General features: G+C 34.2%; 2 protein-coding genes across 4 annotated transcripts; both read right to left on the bottom strand.

Moving 5' to 3' along the window:
• Positions 1-54: 54 nt before the first annotated feature.
• LOC126814462 (inositol monophosphatase 1) lies at positions 55-19,842 on the bottom strand. Of its 3 annotated transcripts, none has more exons than XM_050539608.2 (9): positions 19,743-19,842; positions 13,292-13,420; positions 12,504-12,637; positions 5,486-5,593; positions 4,470-4,515; positions 3,753-3,861; positions 2,699-2,804; positions 1,805-1,956; positions 55-1,323 (listed from the first exon to the last, which is right to left on the bottom strand). In XM_050539608.2, the coding sequence occupies exons 2-9, from the start codon at positions 13,367-13,369 to the stop codon at positions 1,217-1,219; spliced, it is 840 nt and encodes a 279-aa protein (XP_050395565.1). In that variant the 5' UTR covers positions 13,370-13,420; positions 19,743-19,842; the 3' UTR covers positions 55-1,216. The 3 variants fall into 3 exon arrangements, with proteins under 3 accessions (XP_050395565.1, XP_050395566.1, XP_050395567.1); XM_050539609.2 differs by lacking the exon at positions 19,743-19,842 and adding an exon at positions 15,996-16,073; XM_050539610.1 differs by lacking the exon at positions 19,743-19,842 and adding an exon at positions 15,951-15,969.
• A 149-nt stretch (positions 19,843-19,991) lies between these two features.
• On the bottom strand, positions 19,992-24,361 carry LOC126814472 (28S ribosomal protein S17, mitochondrial). The gene is made up of 2 exons (XM_050539623.2): positions 24,129-24,361; positions 19,992-20,654 (listed from the first exon to the last, which is right to left on the bottom strand). The coding sequence occupies exons 1-2, from the start codon at positions 24,240-24,242 to the stop codon at positions 20,403-20,405; spliced, it is 366 nt and encodes a 121-aa protein (XP_050395580.1). The 5' UTR covers positions 24,243-24,361; the 3' UTR covers positions 19,992-20,402.
• Positions 24,362-24,788: the final 427 nt, after the last annotated feature.

Here is a 24,788-nt window from a genome sequence, read left to right as displayed (position 1 = left end):
AGAAGTTGAGAATATAATTCAATGGCAAGAGTACTAATAAAACAAGACCAAATATTGGATTTCATATTTCTATATAAATATACAATTAAAAAATCATAAGAGACATACATAATCTTGTGAAATTAAAACTGACTAGATGTAATAGAACAACATGAAGACAATTTACATATTAACAGTGATTTATAAAACTGCTGTTTTATTTCTATATATTACCGGTAATAGTATGTCGTGGGTGAAGTGTCAATAGGGTGTATCTAAGAATTTCAAAAGATTAAGAAATAGAACTTTTTGCATTTCTAAAGATTAAGAAATAGAACTTTTTGCATTTCTAAAGATTAAGAAATAGAACTTTTTGCATTTCTAAAGATTAAGAAATAGAACTTTTTGCATTTCTAAAGATTAAGAAATAGAACTTTTTGCATTTCAAAATTTCCACAAATCAAGATACAACATTTGGACACATGATACCCAGAATAGTTCTAATTGGCATAAAGATACACAACAGCTTAGACAGAAATGTGCATATTAATTAGGAGATTTTAAAGATGTAAAAAAGTGTATTTGACTAATTTCCCAAGATACACCCTTTTGACACTTTAACGACGATGTGTCTGGGGGAGGTGCTCTTAATAAAATTTTATTGATGATCTAACATTTTACTTTATAATCAAAATTTTATTTGTTGTGTCAATCTATGAATTGACTGGATACTGTAAAATTTAATATACCCATTAAATTGCCATATGGCATTGTCCTAGGTAATGATCAGATTGGTTAAAGATGCATTATGTAAGATTCTCGCTATAATAGTTAAAAAATAGATAATGAAAAATGAATATATTGTAAATTTTTGTCAAATTACTTTATTCTGAGTGATGTATGAATGTTTGAAGTTTTAGCAGGAATAGCGTCGTCTTGATTCACTTGATTGTCATTGATTGATTGCTACGATAATAAACAAAATCTTGATTTTTCATTTTTAACGTTTTAAACCGATTAAATGGCACGAATGGTCCAATCCATATCTTGGGTTTGTCATGTAAATAAATCTCTAAATAAAAATTTATATAATATTTGAAGCCAGAAAAAAGACCTGCAATAGCCAGATTTAGCTCTTACATAATGCATCTTTATAAAAGGCAGTTGTCATAGATAAATGGCAGAAAGTCGTGTGATATCTGAATGTTGCTTTAGCCATGAATTGAGTGTAAAAGATTCAGTCTCTACCCATATCTAACTGTGTTAATAATGGTACAAGTTGATTTACAATATTTACTGAACATGCACCAGTTATACGTCTTCTCATGATATCCACTTCTTCACCTGAAATCACATAAATAACATCCATTATGTCATCCATGGGAATTGATACTTCATTAAACTTTCAAGAGATTAAATTCTCTCAATCCTACAAACACTGGGCCACTGCACAAAGCGTTCAACTGAATAAAATAAATCATATCACTACAGTCAAAACATGTTCCACTTGATTGAATGCATCGTATTCTGCTACCCCCCCCCCCCCCCCCCCCCTTCAGTTATTAGGACTGACAAATTGCAAGTTTGAGGATTCAGAACAGTTGAGACAAGCAGTCGGGACTTGTGGTCGATATTTGTTTTTTAACGGTAGAATACGAGCGTATTTGTTTTGTAACAGTAGAATACAAGCATTATTTGTTTTGTAACAGTAGAATATGAGCATGTTTTGTTTGTAACAGAGATCAAGTTTTAATATTTATATATACCCACGGACATTAAGTAAATACTGCACGTCCCTACACAATTCTTGCTTTATAATATTTACCAGTTGTATCTTTAACTACACCACCAGCTTCATGTAATATTAATAAACCAGCTGCAATATCCCAACAATGTATACCATATTCTACATATCCTTCACATATACCACTAGCTATCTTACATAGATTTATAGCTGCTGATCCATATGCTCTTATACTAGAAAATTAGATATAATATCTTATAATATCACACAAACCACACCAACAAAGGGGGACATCAAATTAGCATGATAAATTAGCTACAGAAGTAGGACAGGTTATTTCCCATTAGGATGCTGCTCTCAACACTTTAATAGTGCGGTCCTGCAGGAGGCACTACCTGCAGGACCGCACTACACCTGAACAAACACCCATGAACCATACCTGTGGGCAAGACACATTAAGTAATGTAGAGAAATGAAAACAAAGTCACAATAATGGAGACTAATCCATGAATAAAAGAGAAGTGGAACAGCAAATCGGAACCTAATCCTATAAACATCGCAGGCTAGCAATGCCATCGAGAGTTGATTATGGTCTGGATAAGTTAATTAATGTATAATTTAGATAACATTTTAGGCCTAAAGAAAGACAAGCAATAGGCAGATTTAGCTCTTGCATAATGTATGTTTAAGGCAATGTCCTTATTTCTATAAAACAGAAAACCTAATCCTGAATATAACAAAGTAGAGTAGCAATGCAATTTGGAATAGTTAGATGAAATGTCATTTAATTTCTTTAGTCGTTAAAATAAGTTAGATCTCAAACACATGACCATCTGAAGGTAGACGGTGGCTATGATTATATGCATTTATTGTCCCAGTTTTACTGTAAGTAAGTAAAGGGTGGATCATTGGGGATATTTTGTGACAAAGTTTATGGTTAAACTTTATTTTATGAGAGGTATACAAATGACTTACCCATGAGAAGCTGTTAAAACATTTCTTAAATTATCAAGTTTGGCCTTTAATATATCTGGGTCTCTGGAACTTCCTCCCTCCATTATCAATGCAGCTTGTTTTAATTCTATATATGAAAGAAAAAATTATACAATGTAGTCTACATCTCCTGTTGGCAGCTACAGCTTGATGCACTTACACATTTTCCCACAATGCAAGTAGTGTATTCCTTTTTATTTTAATTTCAAGTATGATTTTGAAAGAATACGAATATTAGAAAGTGCTAAGTATACTGAGACACAATAAAAACACACCACTGATTTAAGTGAAAGTGTTGGTGAGACATAATGCAGGTGAAATGTCAAGAAAATCAACTCGCAGAGGCCATAACTTTACTTTACAGTAAAACATAGGCACAAGGGGTGAAAATCAGAAGTCAGTAACATGTGTGTCCACCTGTAGCAACCAAACACATCATGCAATGTCTCCACATGGAGGGGGTAAGCCTCTGAATGATTGCTTGTGGGATCCATCTCCACTCTAGTTGCAATTTTACTTCCAGTGGCTCTGGTACTCATGCCCTCTTGAATTAACATGATGGTTCATTCTCAGTTTTCAGGTTAGGGTTGCAACTTTCACCAAACTGAGGATGTTGTTCTGACCCTAGCTTTTTAAAAGCCACATTATATACCCCATGTCTGCACCATAAAATCATGATTTTCAACATTCCTATTCTGTCAAATTCAATTTTTCGTATTTAAGATGCATTTATGTGACCATGAAAACATTATTCTCAGGTGTTATCATCTTGATCTAATATTTTTACATTCAGAATTGCAAGATTAAAGTGTTTCTCTCAATGAGAGTTACAACCATCCATTTAAAAACGTGGTGTGTTTTTATTTCATCTCCATATATGAATGTACCAGAAGCCAGTGATTTTGAATCCTGCAAACAGATTCAGAAATAAATTGATAGTTGAGAAGCACACTTTCACATTATCTTGACTTTATGGACATTCAGTAATAATTTTCAAATAGTAGCAGTTTGTTAATACACTATATTGTAATCTTACCGGTAACTGAGCTAACAGAAAGTTTATGTCCATTGAGGAATGATCCTTGTCCTTTTTTAGCTGTATACATCTGATCTAATATAGGCACATATACAACACCTATAACTACCTGTAATAATCATTTTAAACAAAAACAAGTGAAAATATAAATTTCTTTAAATCATCTTTTCAAGTCTCTGATCCTCATACAAGGGTTAATCCCTTGTAAACTACATTAAATGGGAAGTTAGATCTATAAAAGGAATATCAGTCCAATGTGATTTAAATATGTCAACATTCGGCATCCTCGGCAAACTATATAAACAGGATAAGGTAAAAACAAGCCACCTATATAGTCATTTCTATTAAAAATAAAATCTCTTGGTGGGCCTCTTTCTTTCTTTATCTAATTGAATCCAACCAGGGAGATTATCTACTGTTCCTATTTTTTAGCTGTGTTTTCTTGATTAAATGTTAAATAATCAGTCTGACTACATATTAGTGTGGATTAAACTGAACAATTGGATTTTTTCCGAAAAATGCAATTGACGATCAGCGGCTTTAAATATACAGTATTTATATATTGAGACAAACAACTTGAGAATAAAATATATTCAAAATTACTACTAGTAATGGTTATATTGGTCATCAAACTTTCTGTGATGTTACAGAGATACATATATCTTGTATTAAATTGGTACTAGTATTATTTCACTGTATTAAATAGATGCTGTTTACCTCTTTATTTACTGTTATACCACAAGAAAATGAGACCTCAGGTATACTACAAGAAGAATAAATCATATAATGTATTCTTGCAATCAGATGTTTAACCATATAATTATTAAATTTGAATAATGTTTTAACACATGATCACAAAAGGACTGTACAGGCCAGAAAGGTCAACATCCTCAAATTTAAAAATTGCGGCAAAAAATCAACAATTTCATACAGATCAGATTATAATTTTTGTTGTTTGAGAGTTCACAAGGTTCAACAAACTGACCAAAGGCCTTAACTATGAAAGTAATTTACAGAAATTGTTGAATTTCGACAGGCTTTTTCATTTTACTAATTTAAATAATGCATATAGATTTCATACAGATGATAACTTTTGTCATTCGAGCGTTCAACAAAGTAATACAGGGGTCATAACTTTAGAAGTAATTGACGGAAATTGCTGAAATTCAATAGGCTTCTTCGTTTCACTAATTTAAATGATGCATATCGTTGGTGAAGTGTCAAAAAAGTGTATCTCGGGAAATTAGTCAAATACACTTTTTTGCATTTTTAAAATCTCCCAATAAATATGCAGATTTCTTTCTAAGCTGTGTATCTCTATGCCAATTGAAACTGTTCTGGGTATCATGTGTCCAAATGTTGTATCTTGGATTTGTGGAAATTTTGAAATTTCTTAATCTTTAGAAATTCTTAGATACGCCCTTTTTGACACTTCACCGACGATATCAAATTCATACAGATCTGACGATAAAATATGTTGTTCTATGTTCACAAGGTCCAACAAAGTGAAACAAGTAATTGGTTTGGTCTAATATGTATCTTTGATAGCATGATTGTTCAAGTGTATTGCCACTGTGAAACCGCCGATTTAAAGACTAGATTTTGGGTGTGGATTAGAATGAAAAGGTGCCAATGCAATTCATGTAGGAAAGTTAAAAAAAAGTGACTTTCCACTATTTTAAAAGCCTACAATAACTTTGGCACAGATGCAATGATACACTGTACTACCTTACCTATGTACAAAATTTGTTGTACCATCAATTGGATCAATTATCCAAGTTGGATCATCAGTTAGAGTACAGGAAGATCCATCAACTGCCACCGTTTCTTCTCCAATAAATCTAAAAATAAACAAGAGCCCAAATCCATGGTGAGAAGTGATGGGTTATTAATATACTAATAATTGTCCTAGATGTAATTAACAAACGGAAATTGCTGAAATTCAATAGGCTTTTTTGTTTCACTAATTTAAATGATGCATATAAATTTCATACAGATCGGATGATAACATTTGGTGTTCGAGCATTCACTAGGTTCAATAAAGTGAAACGAGGGGAATAACTTTGGAAGTAATTAATGGAAATTATTGAAATTAAATGGGATTCTTCATCTCACTAATGTAAACAACACATATCAATTTCAAAACAATCAGATGATAAATGTAGTCCGTTCCCAAGAATTTGTGGACGACACACGGACAGACCAACGGCAATATGACCACATTTCTATGTGGGCGTATAAAAATGATTCTCAAGTGGTAATAATAAAGTGTACAAATGTGACCCTTTAGGATTGTCCTGTCCCACCCATATTGGGCAGAGAACTTCATTAACCCAATCCAATTAAGCACTGTAGTACTATGGTCTTTGCGACCATATTGTATCTGTAATTAATTATTAGATTCACACATTGTAGGGATGTCATATCTTACCTACTCAAATTAAAATGATTGAATGGTTGACACATAAAAAGATTTATAAAACCAAAACAGAGATGATTTTAGGTGAACCCAGAATATCATGTTTATCACTTGTGTTGGAAAATTCCTATTGCATCATTTGGCTTAGTAACCAATCATCATACTTAATTACGTAATATTTGTCCGATTAAATAATTGACAGAGCTGTCTCAAAGACACTGTCTATGTTATAAGATTGAGTTAGGTCCTATAGATTTTAGACATCAGTGTTGAACCCTGTAATTTTTATACGCCCACATTATCATGTGGACGTATATTGTCGTCGCCCCTGTCCGTCCATCCACAATTTGTTTGTGGACTCTCTACAGGTCACAATTCTTGTCTGATTTTGACGAAACTTGAAATATAGGTTTATCCCCAAAAGATCTCGGCTGCTTTCGATATTGGCATGTATCGGATCGAAACTTCATGGATTATGGCCCCTGTTTGTACGAAAAATCACGTTATTAGCTTGTGGACCCTATAGAGGTCACAATTTTTATCCGATTTTGTTGAAACTTGAAATGTAAGTTTATAACCCAAAGATCTCGGTTCCTTTCTATATTCGCGCATATCGGACCGTAACTTCCTGAATTATGGCCCCTGATTGTACGAAAAATCACGTTTTTAGCTTGTGGACCCTATAAAGGTCATAATTTTTATCCGATTTAAAAAACCGTATTATTATATCACCGTTACACCCTAAGGACGGCTGAGTTAGAATTTCGTGAAAATCGGCCCAAAATTGACAGACAAAATGGCCGCCGTTCGTTCTCAAATAGCGTAAAAATATGGTGTATCAAGGTTGTGGACCCTATAGAGGTCACAATTTTTATCCGATTTTTTTGAAACTTGAAATGTAAGTTAATAACCCAAAGATCTCGGTTCCTTTCGATATTCGCGCATATCGGACTGTAACTTCCTGAATTATGGCCCCTGATTGTACGAAAAATCGCGTTTTTACCTTGTGGACCCTATAGAGGTCATAATTTTATCCGATTTAAAAAAACGTATTATTATATCACCGTTACACCCTAAGGAGAACTAAGTTCGAATTTCGTGAAAATCGGCCCAAATTGACAGACAAAATGGCCGCCGTTCGTTCTCAAATAGCGTAAAAATATGGTATATCCAGGTTGTGGACCCTATAGAGGTCGCAATTTTTATCTGATTTTGTTGAAACTTGAAATGTAAGTTTATAACACAAAGATCTCAATTCCTTTCGATATTGTTGCATATCGAATTATAATTTCCTGAATTATGGCCCTTGATTGTAGGAAAAATCACTTTCAAAAAACGTTTGAATATATCACTGTTACATCCTTTTGATGGTTGAGTCCGTTTTGGACCTTCTAGAGAGAGGACACAATTTTGATCCGATTTTGATGAAACTTGAAATACATGCTTATAACCCAAAGATCTTGGTTCCTTTCAATATTAATGCATATCGGATTGTAACTTTCTGAATTATGGTCCTTGATTGTACAAAAAATCACTTCTTTTTTTGAGCTTGTTCTCTGTCCATCTCTTGCAAAATGTGGGCGTATCTTGCATGGCAACCGGTTGTTGGTGATAAAAATAAAATACAATGAGATCTATTTTTTTGTTGGAGGGAATGACAAGGACAGCTGTCTAGTCGTTCGTATGGGACGAAAAACCAACGCCCCGTTTACATATTGGTGTGCACGTAAAAGATCCCATGACAGTCGGAATTCGATATAAGAGTGCTGCTGTCAGGGCAAATTTTCCCTCGTAGCCCTTCTTCATTAGCCCAGTTCGGAGCAGAACAGTAGGACATTAAACCCCATTTCATTTCATTTTCTATTTTATTGTTTATTTCTCGTAATATACATGTAACCCTTTTAATACAAAAATTCCCGGCTGTACGCGACAAGGAGTAGGGTTGCCTGTCCACCCTCGTGGGTTTCTCAAGCTCCTTTGGTTTCCTCCCACTGCTAAAGATGCCTACGCGCAAGTGAATTATTGAAATAAAATTGAACCAAATGTTAGTCCCAAAATGACCTAGTTTGTGTCAAGTGGATGTTAAACCCCATTTCTGTCTCTCACTTTAGTACAAAAATCCATAAATATAGTAAAGCATTTGTTACAAAGTTTCCTATCTTTGAAGAATAAAAAGCATTATAAAGAACAAAAAAATATTAGTTATTAATATTTGGTCACTTTTAATTTAATGATTAAGAATTGACTAAAAAAATATTAGTTATTAGTATTTGATCACTTTTAATGATTAAGAATTAACCACAAAGCTGATGTCTCAAATCTTGGGATAAATTACAGTTCACAGAATGTTTTAATCAACAAAGTACTTGACACTAATAAATTTCAAGCGGAAATAGTCAACTCGGATTTCAATGACATTCAATGTATTAAAGATATACAAGAGAAGGCAACCCCAATATCACTCTAAGCTCGCTGAAATAATTGACCCACTTGTGCCTCTTCAAACTAAAACATTTATTCGTCCCAATACGCAGTGGTTTAATGATTCTATTTTACAAGCCAAAAGGGACCGTAATAAGGCTGAATATCTGTGGCCGAAAACAAATCTACATGTCCATAAACAGATTTATAAATCTTTAAAAAACAATGTGAATAAATTAATTGAAGACGCTAAAATTAAATTTTACTCTGATAAAATAGAAAATGGCAAAAACAGACAAAAAGACCTGTATAAAGTTTGAATTCCCTTTTGGATCATAATGCTGAGCGAACTATTCTCCCGGACAATGATAATGACACTGAACTTGCGAATTTATTCTCTGATTCCTTTCAAATAAAAATACAGAAATACAAACCGAACTTGATGATTTAAATAAATAAAACTAATAACTTTAACGCTCATGATTTTGTTAAGTTTGAAAATTCTGTTTATTTAGAAAATTTTAACTTGGTTAGTGAATCTTTTGTTTTAAAGCTAATTAAATCGTCTGCTCCTAAATCTTGTTCATTAGATCCTGTTCCAACTCCTGTTCTTAAGGACTGTCTAGACGAAGTTATTCCAGTTTTTACCAATATTATTAATTCTTGTATATCATCCTCTACTTTTCCCAACGTTTTCAAAGAAGCTTATGTTACCCCTTTAATTGAAGAGTCTACACTGGATCCTAAAGTTTTTAAAAATTACAGGGGGGGGGGGGGGATGGCCGAATGGTTAGCAAGTGCGTGCTGTATCATACGGCCTGTCATTGAGTCAACTGGCGTGGTTTCGAATCCCTGGTTGTACGTGACAAGGAGTAGGGTCGCCTGTCCAACCTCGTGGGTTTTCTCCGGGTCCTCCGGTTTCCTCCCACTGCTAAAAGACCCCTACGCGCAAGCAAATTATTGAAATAAAATTAAACCATATGTTAGTCCCGAAATGACCTAGTTTGTGTCGAGTGGACGTTAAACCCCATTTCTCTCTCTCTCTCTTTTAAAAATTACAGACCTTTGTATTACATACTTATATACAATTTGCGTACAAAGAGCGTCCATTTTGTCAGGCACTTTCATTTCGATTTTCCCGAAATTCCATTTCAACCTTCATTATTGTGGAATCGTGATATATCTAAACGTTTTTTAAAATCGGAAAAAGCTGTGACCTGTAGAGAATCCACAAGCTAAAAATGTGATTTTTTCACCAATCAGGGGCCATAATCCAGGAAGTTACGTTTGGATATGTGTGATGATCAAAAACATATAAAGTTTTATTCAAATCGGATAAAAACTGTGGCCTATGATATACCATATTTTTACACTATTTGCGTACAAGGAGCAGCAATTATGTCCGTCAGTTTTTTTTTGATTTTCATGAAATTCAAACTCAACCATCATTAGAGTGTAACGGTGATATACTAAAACTTTTTTTTAAATCGAATAAAAATTGTGACCTCTAGAAGGACTACAAACTCAAACCACGATTTTTCGTACAATCAAGGGCCATAATTCAGGAAGTTACGATCCGATATGCGCGAATATCGAGAGGCACCAAGATCTTTGGGTTATAAACAGGCATTTCAAGTTTCATCAAAATTGGATCAAAATTGTGACCTCTAGCAGGTCCACAACCTTGATATACCAGATGTTTACACTATTTGCGTACAAGTTCAAAGGTCAAGGTCAAACACGATCTGCCTGGATTTTGTTCTGTTGAGTTCGCACTTCCAGTCATTAGAAAGATCTCTGTTTTCTGAACAATTTGATACCAATTTCGTGTAAGTAGGGTTACTAGGGGCGAAGTTATGGATTTTCAAAATTTGAAGGTCAGCTGAAGAGGCCCAAATTTTGGGCCGCCACCAGCGCTAAAATTTTGCACATCACGTTTTTTCGTCAATGTTAACTTGCACACCAAAAATCATCACAATCTGTGATGGTCATGTCAGAACCTTGTGTACACTTGATGTGGAATCACCCACATGCATTTCAAGTTTCATCAAAATCTGATCAAAATTGTGACCTCTAGAGTGTCCACAAGCTAAAAACGTGATTTTTCATACAAATCAGGGGCCATAATCCCTGAAGTTATGGTCCAATACATGCCAAGATCCAAAGAAACCAAGATCTTTTGGAGATAGACCCATATTTCTAGTTTTGTCAAAATCGGATAAATATTGTGACCTGTAGAGTGTCCACAAACAAATTTTGTACGGACGGACAGGGGCGACGACAATATACGTCCCCATGAAAATGTGGGCGTATAATATTGGATTTGCAAGCTTTGGGGCTTTTTTGGATTAAAATATAGGACATACTGTGACAATGTAATACTGCAGAGGTACGAACAATTTTATTACGGTAAAGACACCGTTTATTACTGTAGTAAAGTAGAAGATATAGTATATGTGACAGTGTATTACTGTAGATGGAAAGGACAGGCTATAAATTTAATTACCGTAAAGCAACAGCGGAGGTGACATTGTATTAGGGTAGATGTAACAGATGGACAGGGGCGACGACAATATACGTCCACAACAAAATGTGGGCGTATAATGACACATATTAATTAATCGTACATTTATTTCTTTCAAAAGTATCCAGCAATCAAACTGATTATAAACTATACACTAAGTTTCATCACTCTCTATCAGATAGAATCAAAGTTATCTTGTCCCAAAGCATCGACCAATGAAATTGCTTAGCTCTGCTTAGCTTTAGCTCGAAATGTTAATCATTGAACTCAGTAATGAACATCTACATCAAGTTTAAACAGTCTACCTCAATTAAAAGCAGAGTGGTTGACCAAAGTCTTGACCAATCAAATTGCTTATCGCTTCTTAGCCTAAGCAGAAAATTCTCATCGTCGAACTTAGTGAAGGCAATGATAAAATGAATCTTTGTTCAGAGTTTCATCACTCTCACTTTATTATAACCAAAGTTATCATGCCCCAAAGCATCAACAATCAGATTGCTTATCTCTGCTTACCGTAAGCATACAATGTTTATCATCGATCTCCATCAAGGCATTGATCTTATAAACACCTACACAAAGTTTAAACATGCTATCTCAATTAGAAATCATACACCAAATTTCATCACTCTCACTTAATTAGAACTAAAGTTATTGTGTCCCAAACATCAACCAATCAAATTGCTTATCTCTGCTTGCCCTAAGCAGAAAATGCTCATCTTCCAACTCCATCAACTTGATCAAGGCATTGACCTAATAAACACCTACACCAAGTTTGAACGTTCTGGCTCAATTAGAAGGAGAGTTATTGTGTTCCAAAGTCTCAGCCAATCAAATAGCTTATCGCTCTGCTAACTCTGAGCAGAAAAAGCTCATTATCGAACTTAGTCAAGGTATTGATGTAATGAAACTATACACCAAGTTTAATCACTCTCAAGGCATTGACCTAATAAACACCTACACCTAGCTCAATTAGAAGGAGAGTTATCATGTTCCAAAAAGTGTGACGGACAGACAGACGGACGAACCCATTTTAATAGGCCCCTGCTTTCTTCGAAGGTGGAGAACAAAAATACAATGCAACCACTAGGCAGCCATCTTTCTTCCACTGTCCAAGTAACATACCTGTTAATTTCACTGAAATCAATCAGGAGGATAAAGGAAAGAATAAATTTTATGGAAGAATAACTTGTTTATATCATCCATGCACATTGAGATAAACCTAGTTTTTTTTAAAACATAATTATAGGTGGTTTTCTTACAAAGCTTCACACCATTTTTTGTTTTGTCATTATCTAGCAGACACATGGTAACTTATATGTTCCTGAAAGTCGGGAAAACAGCCATCTTCATTGCAATGTAATCAGGAAATAATGTGAAAATGTCTTACTTGTGTGTAGGATATTTTTGGCTAATTATTTCTTGAACCATTTTCTCAACAGCTTGATCTGTTTCAGTTACCAGGTCAGCTGCACTTTGTTTTGTATCTACATTCTTCTCTTTATAGAAAGCTTCTTTAATAGTCTATATTATACATAAATAGACAAAGTAAATAATAAAGATAAATGTTTTGGAATAATGAATATCTCGGCAGTACAATATGATCAAAGACATCACAATGTTTAATGTGTGGATATAAATTGATGTTGTACATATCTAAGATAGGAATGAAAACTTCTGATCAACAGTGTAGGATACGTCTATCCTTTATCATAATTGAAAATTTACATCTACATTAAGGATCATTTGTTGTTGACAGTCTGATTTCTCATGAGTGACAACCAGGTGAGGCACAACTGATTTTCACATTGATAGTTAAATGGCTATCTTTAAGCGTTCACCCGTACATGATACCAAAAAAAGTTAAATATAGTTGCATCAACCAAACACTTCAACAAATCATTGTGCATTTGGAAATATTTAGTAAACCAGTGCAGATATAGCAGTTTAATTCTCTGTATTGTTTCTGTATAATTAACACCTAAATCCTACATTTTACAATACAACTTGATTGAACTTACATGTAGGTAACTTTTCACTGCTTTGTGAAACTGGGCACAGATAAAAATAGCAAGCTTTATGGTAAAAATGTTGCCACTCTGATAGCAAGCCAAATCGTAGACCAACCATAATTTCATTATTAAAAGAATATTTTAATAATAATAGATATAATTTTACCTGTCCCGCTTTTTTAGCTAATTCAACAGCTGTATTAAAATAATCTTCAAGCTGGTGATCTAGTATCTGTACAGACATTTTGTTAGAAGTAATCTAGATAATAATCAAATAGCCTTGACTTTGACCAGTCTGTAATAATATATAGAGTATATTATCATTACACCAGTCACACAGGGTGTACACTAGTTAAAGAGACAATAGACATTTAACACTATCATTAGGAAAGTATACAAATATCTTTAATTTCACCAGAACTAGTCACTGTCAATTGGAAAGGGTAATTTTGACACAAAATAAACAATTTTGACCGATTTACTGAAAACATCTTGTCATTTAATTATATATTTTTTGTTATAATATAGAAACACATGATCCATCTCCTTTAATATGGGTGGGGGGTATGAACCATGACAGGGAATGGTCGACTCTTGGTCCTCCGGGTTCCTCTTTTACTGAAAAATACTGTACCATGTTAGTTAGTTCCAAAATGATCTAATTTATGCTGTGTGGACATTAAACCTCATTTTTCTCTTGCTTTAAAATGGCTAGATCTCTTTTTAAAATTGTCATTTTCATTAGATTTGTATTTTGATTTATTTTGTGGGATGACAATCCGTCTTACTTGAAACTATTACCAGTATATCTACAGATAAAGTCAGTGCTGAGATATAACCTACTTTTGTTCTACTTTCAACTCAGTAAGCTAAAAACTATACAAAACAAGCTAACAGTGAGGCTGATGTCCCCCGTTGAAATCCCAAAATAAATAGATGACACATATTAATTAATCGCACATTTATCAAGCAATCAAACGTACTATCAACAATACACTAAGTTTCATCACTCTCTATCAGATAGAATCAAAGTTATCTTGTCCCAAAGCATGGACCAATGAAATTGCTTAGCTCTGCTTAGCTTTAGCTCGAAATGTTAATCATTGAACTCATTCAAGACATTCACCTAATTAACATCTACATCAAGTTTAAACATTCTACCTTAATTAAAAGCAGAGTTGTTATGTTCCAAAGTCTTGGCCAATCAAATTGCTTATCGCTCCTTAGCCTAAGCAGAAAATTCTAACCATCAAACTTAGTCAAGGTATTGGTAATGATATAATGAATCTATACTCAGAGTTTCATCACTCAGTTATCTTGCCCCAAAGCATCAACCAATCAGATTGCTTATCTCTGCTTACCATACTCCATCAAGGCATTCACCTAATGAACGCCTACACCAAGTTTGAACATTCTACCTCAATTAGAAGGAGGGTTAACATGTTTCAAAGTCTCGACCAATCAAATTGCTTATCGCTCTGCTTACCCTAAGCAGAAAATGCTTATTATGGAACTTAGTCAAGGTATTGATGTGATAAAACTATACACCAAGTGTCCTCACGAGATTCTATCCGGATTATCGCAATTATTGTTAAAATTGTTTGACGTTCTAACTCATGACGTCAACTGGCAGACTATCGCCATTGAGGAGACGACCACTGCCAAGATTGGTCGCATTATTTCTGTTACGTCTTTTTTGTATTCCTGATTGTTTTCAAATTTGAGTGAAGTCTGTGTCACTACAGGCCCGGGACTGTACAGCGCAGTGGACGCTTACGGCTGGCACCCGGATCCATTCACTTGATTTGATATTTGTTTATTTGGTGCAATGTCTATTTTCTGTCTTGTCCGCAGGTTTATCTTGTAGATTTGTTTTACGTGTAGTGCGGTCCTCCTGCACTTACTATTAGATAAAACTAAAGTTATCACAAGAAGCTATAGGGTCCAATACATGCCAATATCGAAAAGAACCAAGATCTTTGGGAGATGAAGATTGACAAATAAGTCACAAAATGCAGTTTAACTGCATTGTGACTTTCCCTTGATGCCAAGATGATTGGTGTGAAACAATCTCAACCTCAATTTAGTTTTAAAAATCTTTTCAAATCTCATAGGCTTGTCATGATGGTTATTTGGGATAAAAAGCTGATGTCATACGGAAATGGAGTTTACCGGTACATCAACCAAATAAAATTAATTGACCATATTATGACCAAATGCACAATGCTAGAGAGGAGAACGATCAGTACTATAGCACACATACTATACCTGTCTATAGGCAACTTGGCCTAATCCTGAAAAGTATGTCACAAACTTTACGCGCGTTATATAGCCCTATTTATAAAATTACATGACAGGTACCAGTACCGTTTTGTTTTTAATGAGGCAGAAAACCTATATTTATGAATGGAGTACCTGGTTGTAGACAAATTACTGTGTACTGCAGGCTTAGCTAAATTTCATTATATCATGGACCTTATATACAGATTCCATGATTATATACAATACAATGTAAGCTTACTACTGTATTAATGCTAGAGAGAACAACTAACGTTAGATGTAAGCGGTGACAATTCGTGGTATTTATAGCCACTAAACGTAGGCTATCAGTCAAATTAAATTAAGATTTTAGCAATAATTACTAATTCATTAATTAGGTATCTGCCAGCTTTTCTTTGTTTAATATTAGCCTATACATATATGTACTAGATGCTTTTTATTCTACTTAATTAACAAGAATCAAATCTTTTGAATTCTTGTTTCCTGACAAAATTCCTTATGTGACAAATAATAATTTAGAAATAAGAAACATAATATTTTGACACCTTATAGTTATAGATATCACAGTACTCTGTGTAGATATCACTTACAGAAATTTTTCCAGAAAAGTCAAATTATTTAGAGTTATTTCCCTTTACAGTTTAATTTGGATCATCAAGTCTCTAAAACTAAGTTTCCTGAATGGCCACAGATCACTAAACATTTGCCCATTGACTTTAATGTTAATTCTCGTCTCTTAGAAGTTAGACCGGCTCTAACTTTTTCCCAAATTTTCGTTGGGTAGAACGCTTTCTACCACAGATGGAGCAACATGTGGCAACCTCTTGCCCAAAAGCACGTATGAGGTTCACCATGGAAAACTTGAGATACACAAGCTGGAAGTAGAGACAAGAAAACATGCAATTTTCGACCCTACATTTCAACCTAACTAACCTCTCAACTCTTGTATCCTTCCGCCTCAAAATCATGAATATTCACTCTACCTGATAGAAAATGTATTTTCAAACCCTTTTCTTCGATTCTACACCAAAAAGTCAACAAAAATCGCCATGCAAAAGGGGGAAAAAGGGAAAGGGAGAGAAAGACTAAAAATAACTTTTGCCCTACATTCGTGGGTGACGGCGTAGAAATATTTGGTGAGCTGTGTCCTATATAGGGGTGAAACTTCAGGTATCACCAAAAAGTCTTTTTTATATGCTTCCCATATGTTCTGGTAACATACCGGTGAAAGGAAATCAAAATCAAAGAATAACTGCAAAAATGATGGCCCTTTAAGTATACATGCCGCTTTATGTACAGTAGTGCATCTCAGGTCCATGGGCCTTTTGTGCTAAAATTTAAAAATCTTTCTTATTAAAGGCAGTATTTGAGTTCTGTGAAAAAATTAGACAAGTTACAAACAAATTACACAGAAAACACTCATAAGCTTGATTTCTTTTCAAAAATATAATTTTTTACTGCCATGTCATGAAAAATGTACAAAATTTACATGTAGCATCTTTAAAAAAAACCCAATTATTTTCCACTTTTTAGATAGCCAGACCGAAAAGGGATATATTTTTAGAAACCCTGGCCAATATACAAACAGAAAAATCACAAATCAGCTGCATTGATTGTAATATTAGAGATCTATACTTAAACATGTATCCCCACCCCCTAAATATGTCACTGACTGAATCTAATCTTTGGTTGCAGAAGTAACACCATTAAAGCAATCTGTCTAATAGCTATGTTTTACCATCCCTGGCTAACATATGTACATATAAACTAAACTATGTGCAATAAATATGAATTAGGGTTAAAAATAGGTCTTGATGAAAGAAAAAAATGCCATATTTGGTCTATGACCACCCCTCTCTAACAAAAGGGTCACAGAATACACAATTTTCACAAATTTGGGAAAATTTCAATGTTTTCAACATCTCAAGGTTCAGAGGCACCATACAAATCTTTATTGCAATTCTTGTGCTGAAGCAAGATGTCTGGACCTTTACATCAATTGCCTGAAAAAATGAAGTCCAAAAAGTAATTATGACAGATTTGACAAGATGAAGGAGGCCTGAAAAGGAGCAATATTAACATTTAACTGTTCTATAAGTAACATAAATGCAACAATCACCATAAATCCTAGACTTTGATAAGAAAATATTGAACATTAAGCTGACATTTACACATCTACACCAGTTTAATATTAGGGTGTGGTCTCATTGCCTGACATGTCTCTGGGTTCTAAGTTTGACTTTAAACAAAAAGGCTTAGAAATCTTTGAAATGTACAAAATAGCTATTTATTAGTGAAAAACAACATTCCTAGCTGTAATTCAACCACAAATTCCAATTACTATCATTTAATTGTCAACACAGGTGCAATTAAATCTCTCAAAACACATTAATAAAAAAGGGTGGGGTGGGGCATTTATAGCCTCACCTAAGGAAATGGTGGAGTTAAAAATGGCTAGAAAGACTGGAATATTGCTTTCTACGTGAAGGAAATGCAAGAATTTAATGTTACAAAGAAGAAAAAAATGCTTGTTCTGGGTAAAACAGTAGCAAAATTGAGCCAGCCCCTGTTTTGAACATTTTGTACAAACCCATCTGCTGTACATTATTAACTCAGTTTTACCAATTTTCAATTTTCTGTAAGAAATCAGGGGCTATTTCTAAACCTGATAAACTTGTAGATCCCATCTAAGTTATATTAGCAATGAAAATCAGATGCATTTTAGACATTTTGACTCATTTGAGTAGTCATGAAAGGATTGATTTCTACATTGAAATGGGGGGAATCCAAAGATTTTCTGTGAATATTCCAGATTTTTAGACAAAATTTGGTGAAATTACAATACTGTTCACTGTATCTGTGCTTTCTGAGGTTGAATAAGCCAAAATTGGGCATTAAAATATTTTTCTTACTATTAGAAATTAAATAAAAACTGAAAATTGAGAAATTTGCAGTAAAATCACAATTTTTCTCCAAATTTTGATTTTCTTTTTTAAATTTAACTTTTTTTAGTTTTTCAGTAGTCAAAATATTTTATTCATATTTTCTGTGAGTTTAATCTTCATATTTTCAAAACTAAGGCATATCAGTCTCAGCCTGTCACACATAGACAGGCCACAGATCACTAAACATTTGCCCATTGACTTTAATGTTAATTCTCGTCTCTTAGACCGGCTCTAACTTTTTCCCAAATTTTCGTTGGGTAGAACGTTTTCTACCACAGATGGAGCAACATGTGGCAACCTCTTGCCCAAAAGCACGTATGAGGTTCACCATGGAAAACTTGAGATACACAAGCTGGAAGTAGAGACAAGAAAACATGCAATTTTGGACCCTACATTTCAACCTAACCAACCTCTCAACTCTTGTATCCTTCCGCCTCAAAATCATGAATATTCACCAAAACCTGGTAGAAAATGTATTTTCAAACCCTTTTCTTCGATTCTACACCAAAAAGTCAACAAAAATCGCCATGCAAAAGGGGGGAAAAGGGAAAGGGAGAGAAAGACTAAAAATAACTTTTGCCCTACATTCGTGGGTGACTGCGTAGAAATATTTGGTGAGCTGTGTCCGAGTGAAGCCACTTGGCAAACCTCAACAGATCCTGTTACTCTACATCTAGACTGGATAACCTGCTCTAATACTTCAGACTCGCTCCTACGTCACCCCTTTTCTGATGCATATAGGTATTGGAGTCAGAATAGCGCAGTGACGTAGGAACCAGCCTGACGTCATTTTGAGCAGATTGTCCAGTCTACTAGATAACCTGCTCTAATACGTCATACTCGCTCTTAGTCTTACGTCACTCCTTTTCTTACTTGCATAATATAAATTGAAGTCAGAATAGCGCAGTGACGTAGGAACCAGTCTGACGTCATTTAGAGCAAGTTGTCCAGTCTACTCTACATTGTACATCTAGATGTAACCAATGTAGGGTACTGGAATCTGCCGAGGTTTGCCGAGTGCAATGAAGCGGGAGATAGGTCCTTTCTTCAAAGATAAAGTGAAGGAATTTTTAGACCAAATGAGCTTCAAATCTATGGTGTGGTCCCGTACCATAATGTAGTTACAGTCGGTGTAGGCCTACCATTCCACTCTAATATTGTTGAAGTTGGAGGGATAAAACTCAATAAATCTGTCTTTTTTTTATATATCTGAACTAAAAACTAAGGTCCTGTTGACTAAGTTTGAGTTTGACCACATACAAAAAGTTCACAGTCAAAGTGTCCCCCTGCAAGAATATGCCACATACATTTACAGTAACGTGTTACATGTATCCTATTACTGTAGAACCATGGACCTTATAATACAAGGTAGAATGAAGGAAAATAAATTACCTCAAGTTAGTCACAAATTGATGGAAGTATGATGTGTTGATGAAACAGTTAATTCCAATCAATTTATTTCATGGCTGAGTTTGACAATTTTAAGTGCACATGATGACTTAACTCACCTAAATATCGACGTACAATTAAAGCAATATAATATATAGCAAATAAAATTCTTAAAAATGCTTCTTAATTTTTTTATTTGCATTAAAGATGTATATTATAAACAAACAAAAGACAAACAACATTCATTCACTGTGATTCAGGAAGCACTCAATTATAATCCAATAAACATATCCTTGTTTATATAATATTGAATGATACAATATTATGGTGTTCATTGTAAATATGCCTTAGACAAACGTTACACGTATATGTTCTGGTAAGTATGTTGGAAAAATAGCATTCATCATACACTACTGGTAAACAATTATATAAATCAACATTCTATTCTCCATTATTATACTTATACAATGCCATAAAATGTTTTTGTTAAATTCCCAGTTGTAGACTATATAATTAAACTCCATGTACTTGTCAATTAACATCTATTTTATGAATAGTTTATTTAATTTATTGATTAAACAATTCTACACAATAAAACTATTGTGTCTCTCATGTAACTTATCACATTTTTTATCATTGTATAATATGTAATTATAAATCACTTCATAATGATTTCTCTGTTGCTATTTTCTCAGCTTCCAGTTTTCTAATAGATTCATCTATATATTCAGTTCCTCGACATCGCCTGCCTGTTATTGGATCAACCACCATTCCTAATGGAAACACCACCTCTTTTATATCATGAGTAATTCGAGGCATTTTAAGTTCTGACATTTCTTGTAATAAAACAATATCTCCAACATTACATTTCACTTCATCTTCTTTGGCCCAGATATTTTTTCTTTCATTAAAATACTGAAAAAGAAGAAAAGCAAATTACTTTGATGATAATTTTCCTATATGCAAGTCTACAGGTTGACAGAAACTCTGGAAGGATAAGATGTCAACGCAGCGAAGAAGGATGTGGCTTTGGGGTTTTTTTGGGGTCATATTTTGAGAATTTTAACACAGGATTTTGTTTGTAATACCTCAAATTACAAAAGGATGGAAAGTTTAATAAGCATTTACCTTTCCAAATATGCATCTCCGACCTTTCTTAACTTATTTACTGAAAATAATAAATATCGTTAGATAGGTGGTAGATGTATCAATATTTCTAAAAATTTTGCTGATGTGGGATATCAGTGTTTTAAAATGGAAAAAACTTCTGGCATACATCCATACATGTATAATAGTAAAGAAAAGTTGGTTTAGATCATATGAACTCCACAAATGATAAGTATTATGATATCAGGTGCAATGAGAAAGATTTATGCTTTTGATAAATGTAATACACCATTACTGAAAGGTGGGCTATGGACCAATATGTGAGAAATTCTCAAAACAGGACTTTATTGTTCGGACTCCAGAGATTGACAGGAGAGAGAGAGAGATGTTTCAGACAAAGTGGAGTGTATTTGCAAGAGATGAAAGATATATCCGCAGCAGCTCTACCATCTACTTGGATGAAAGAATATGGATATGACGTGACAGATGGGGCAGAACAGAATTAGATGCTTACAAGAGCATCTAAGTTTTATTATACTGAACAGTTTTCCGTATAATTGTCCATTTGTGGTGATTGATGAACAATTTTCTGTGAAAATTTTTTTCAAAGGACATAATAGTGCTTTAAGGTGAAAATAAGATATTGTGTTGTTATTATAAAGATAGGTTGGCAGGCAACGAAACATACGCCCACAGCAGCTAAATTGTCCAAGCGGTCGACAAGGGTTGTCGCATATTTATTCTTTTGTTGGTATTTGGGTGCATTTACAAGACAGTTTCATATAGATCAGATTATAATTTTTGTCATTTGAGGATTCCCAAGGTTCTACAAACTGAAACAAGGGCCTGAACTTTGGGGGTAGTTTACAGAAAATTTTGAAATTTGATAGGCTTTTTTGTTTTACTAATTTAAATAATGCATATAAATTTCATACAGATCCGATGATAACTTTTGTCATTCGAACATTCACAAGGTTCACAAAGTAAAACAAGGGCCATAATTGAAAGAAATTGCTGAAATTCACAAATTTGAATTATGCATATAAATTTCATCGAATCGGATGATAACTTTCATCAATCGAGCATTAACAAGGTTGAACAAAGTGAAACAAGGGCCATAACTCTAGAAGTAATTATTGTAAATGGCTGAAATTCAATAGATTGCGTGGTTTCACTAATCTAAATGATGCATAGTAATTTCATACAAGGGCCATAACTCTAGATGTAATAAACAGAAATTGCTGAAATTCAATGAGATTTTTACTAATTTAATTGATGCATATAAATTTCATACAGATTGGCTGATAACTTTTGATGTTAGAACATTCAAGAGGTGCAACAAAGTGAAATAAGGGCCATAACTCTAGAAGTAATAAATGGAAATTGCTGAAATAAATTCAATAGGATTCTTTTCATACAGATCGGCAGATATGTTTTGATGTTAGAGCTTTCACAAGGTGAAACACGGGCTATAACTCTAGAACTAATTAACGGAAATTGCTGAAATCTAATAGGCTCCTTCGTTTCACTAATTTAAATAATGCGTATAAATTTCACAAAGATCGGTTGTTAACTTTAGTCGTTAGAGCATTCACAAGGTTCAATAAAGTAAACATGGGCCATAACTCTAGACGTAATACACGGAAATTGCTGAAATTCAATAGACTTCTTCATCTCACTAATGAAAACAACATATATCAATTTTAAAACAATCGGATGATAAATTTTGGCGTAAGAGCATTCACAAGAAATTGTGGACGACAGACGGGGGCAATGGCAATATACATCCACATTTCCACGTGGGCGTATAATAAAACAATAACATTCCTTATATATACATGTATTTGTTGTCATAATTGTTAAAGGAGCTAAATTGCTAATATTTGGGACCTAGAAATTGACACAAAAGGGCTGAAAAGCATATTAATAATGTAATAAGTATATAAACTGATTTTAATTCATTTACATTCAATCGTTTCCGTTTTTACTCTAATTTCAAATCAGTATATAAACTGATTTACATTCAATCGTTTCCATTTTTACTCTAATTTCAAATCAGTTATGTTCGGCGAAATACACCATAAGTCTCATCTGGTCAATCCAGTCTACATCAACATTATTTATCGCGCATGCTCTCCCTCCAAACAAGAATATGGCATCAAATGAAATGAAATGGGGCTTGTTGTGTTGCACATACTGACTCTAGCGAGGTAAGCAAGGTCTCATTTACTCAATAAAATGTTCCTAAAAGTTACATTGTTCAGGTGTTCACATAGAGACTAACACACGACCGTTTAGCAGTAAAAAGTTGCCCAGTAAAATTGACTGGGGGTCGATTCTTTTTCGACAAGGATTCAATAGGACGGTTCCTGAACGTACAGGGCGAGTGTAGAATGAGGCCTACGTTCAGAGCTGAACTACCGGTACCGCAAGCTTCCTGAATTTAAGTATGATTTGCTTTTTAGTGTGTGGTGAAATCTCTGTTAATCTATTCAATAAATGTAGAGTAATTATTAAGATAAAATTGTTCATTTTGAAATGAATCAGTGAGGACAGTGATGTGTGACACTAATAAAACGACTGTGACACTATCCTGTGTCGCGGAACCAAATAAGACGACTGTGGCACTACAGGGAAAAATCTGACACTTTCCTTTGTCACGGCACTAAATAAGGAATTAGCTGTGACACTAACACTATCGTCTAGGAGTTTCTTTGACTTCAGGTTGTGATAACTATTTCCAATGATCAATTAAGTCTGAGACACCGTTTATGTTGTTACCAAGTTTATATAACAAATACAGCAAACTACAAAGGTTAAATACAGGAAAACTACAACATCTATTAGAGATACTTTAGGAGTTATTAAATTATCCACGGTCTGAGTTTAACATCCTGTAGACTGCATAACTCTAACCTAACGGCTTAAACATCAAATTTTGTTTCTCTTCCGGCCTCGAACCAGAGGCTGTTGGTACGATGTTCCACTGAACTCCGAATGATGTTGTCTCTACGGTCTCATCATGATGTCTTCACCATAGCCTCGAAGTTGAGGAGGCTATGGTGTACCCCTGAATTCCGTAATGATGTCTGAGGGTAAATCAAACCAGCTCTCTCCTAGTCCTATATAGAAAGTATAATGCATCATCTATTAGGGCAGGACAATTACCAGTGTTTCGTATAGGCACCCTTATAGTATTACAGATGAACCATGTAAGTATTATATATACTAATATAGATGCCCTTTTGTAATTCCATTCTGAGTGAAAGAGTGAAAGGTTACCTTGTTGAGATACGTATCGAGCTTCATTTGCAGACATCTCACTTTTAGAGTATTGTCTCTCCCTATTCCACGCTTCATAACTTGGCCCATTATATACCTGCCCGATGATGCCATTTTCTAGAAATGGTTTTAGTGAGATGCCGGACAAAATCAAAATTTCATTGATCTGTGATCTCGAAGCAACATGTATCAACCGTTATAACCTTCTTTACGAATGAGTATATAATTAAGGGAAGTAACTCGTGATTTTTACCGTTTCGTTTCAGACAACTGATTGAATATTTGGCTCATAGAGTAAAGTTTATATTTAACTCTATGATTTGCCTACAGTTATCGGGACTACAAGTTTATAAATTGGCCCAAAATATCAGTGGTACAGATTTTAAACTTTGTTGGTTAAGTTTTAAAAAAGAATATATTGACTGTGTAGCCCAGTGTTTCTCAACCAGTGTGCGGCGACCGCGAGATCTTCCTTTCCACGAAATTTTGAACGGCACACTAAGAAAATTTCTCACTAAAGAAGACGGCTATTGGACTGCGATAAAATAAGTTCATAGCTGTGTTTTTCTTTATTAAGTTTGCGTCATTCTATGTGTCTATGACTAGCCATGTTTTTATTTTGTAAAATTTAAATATTTTTCATATATATTTAGCCAGGTT

The sequence above is a fragment of the Patella vulgata genome, chromosome 3, assembly GCF_932274485.2.
Source record: "Patella vulgata chromosome 3, xgPatVulg1.2, whole genome shotgun sequence".
Classification (NCBI taxonomy): domain Eukaryota; kingdom Metazoa; phylum Mollusca; class Gastropoda; family Patellidae; genus Patella; species Patella vulgata.
The sequence above is the reverse complement of the archived record's forward strand: the minus strand, read 5'-3'. Positions and strand labels throughout refer to the sequence as shown.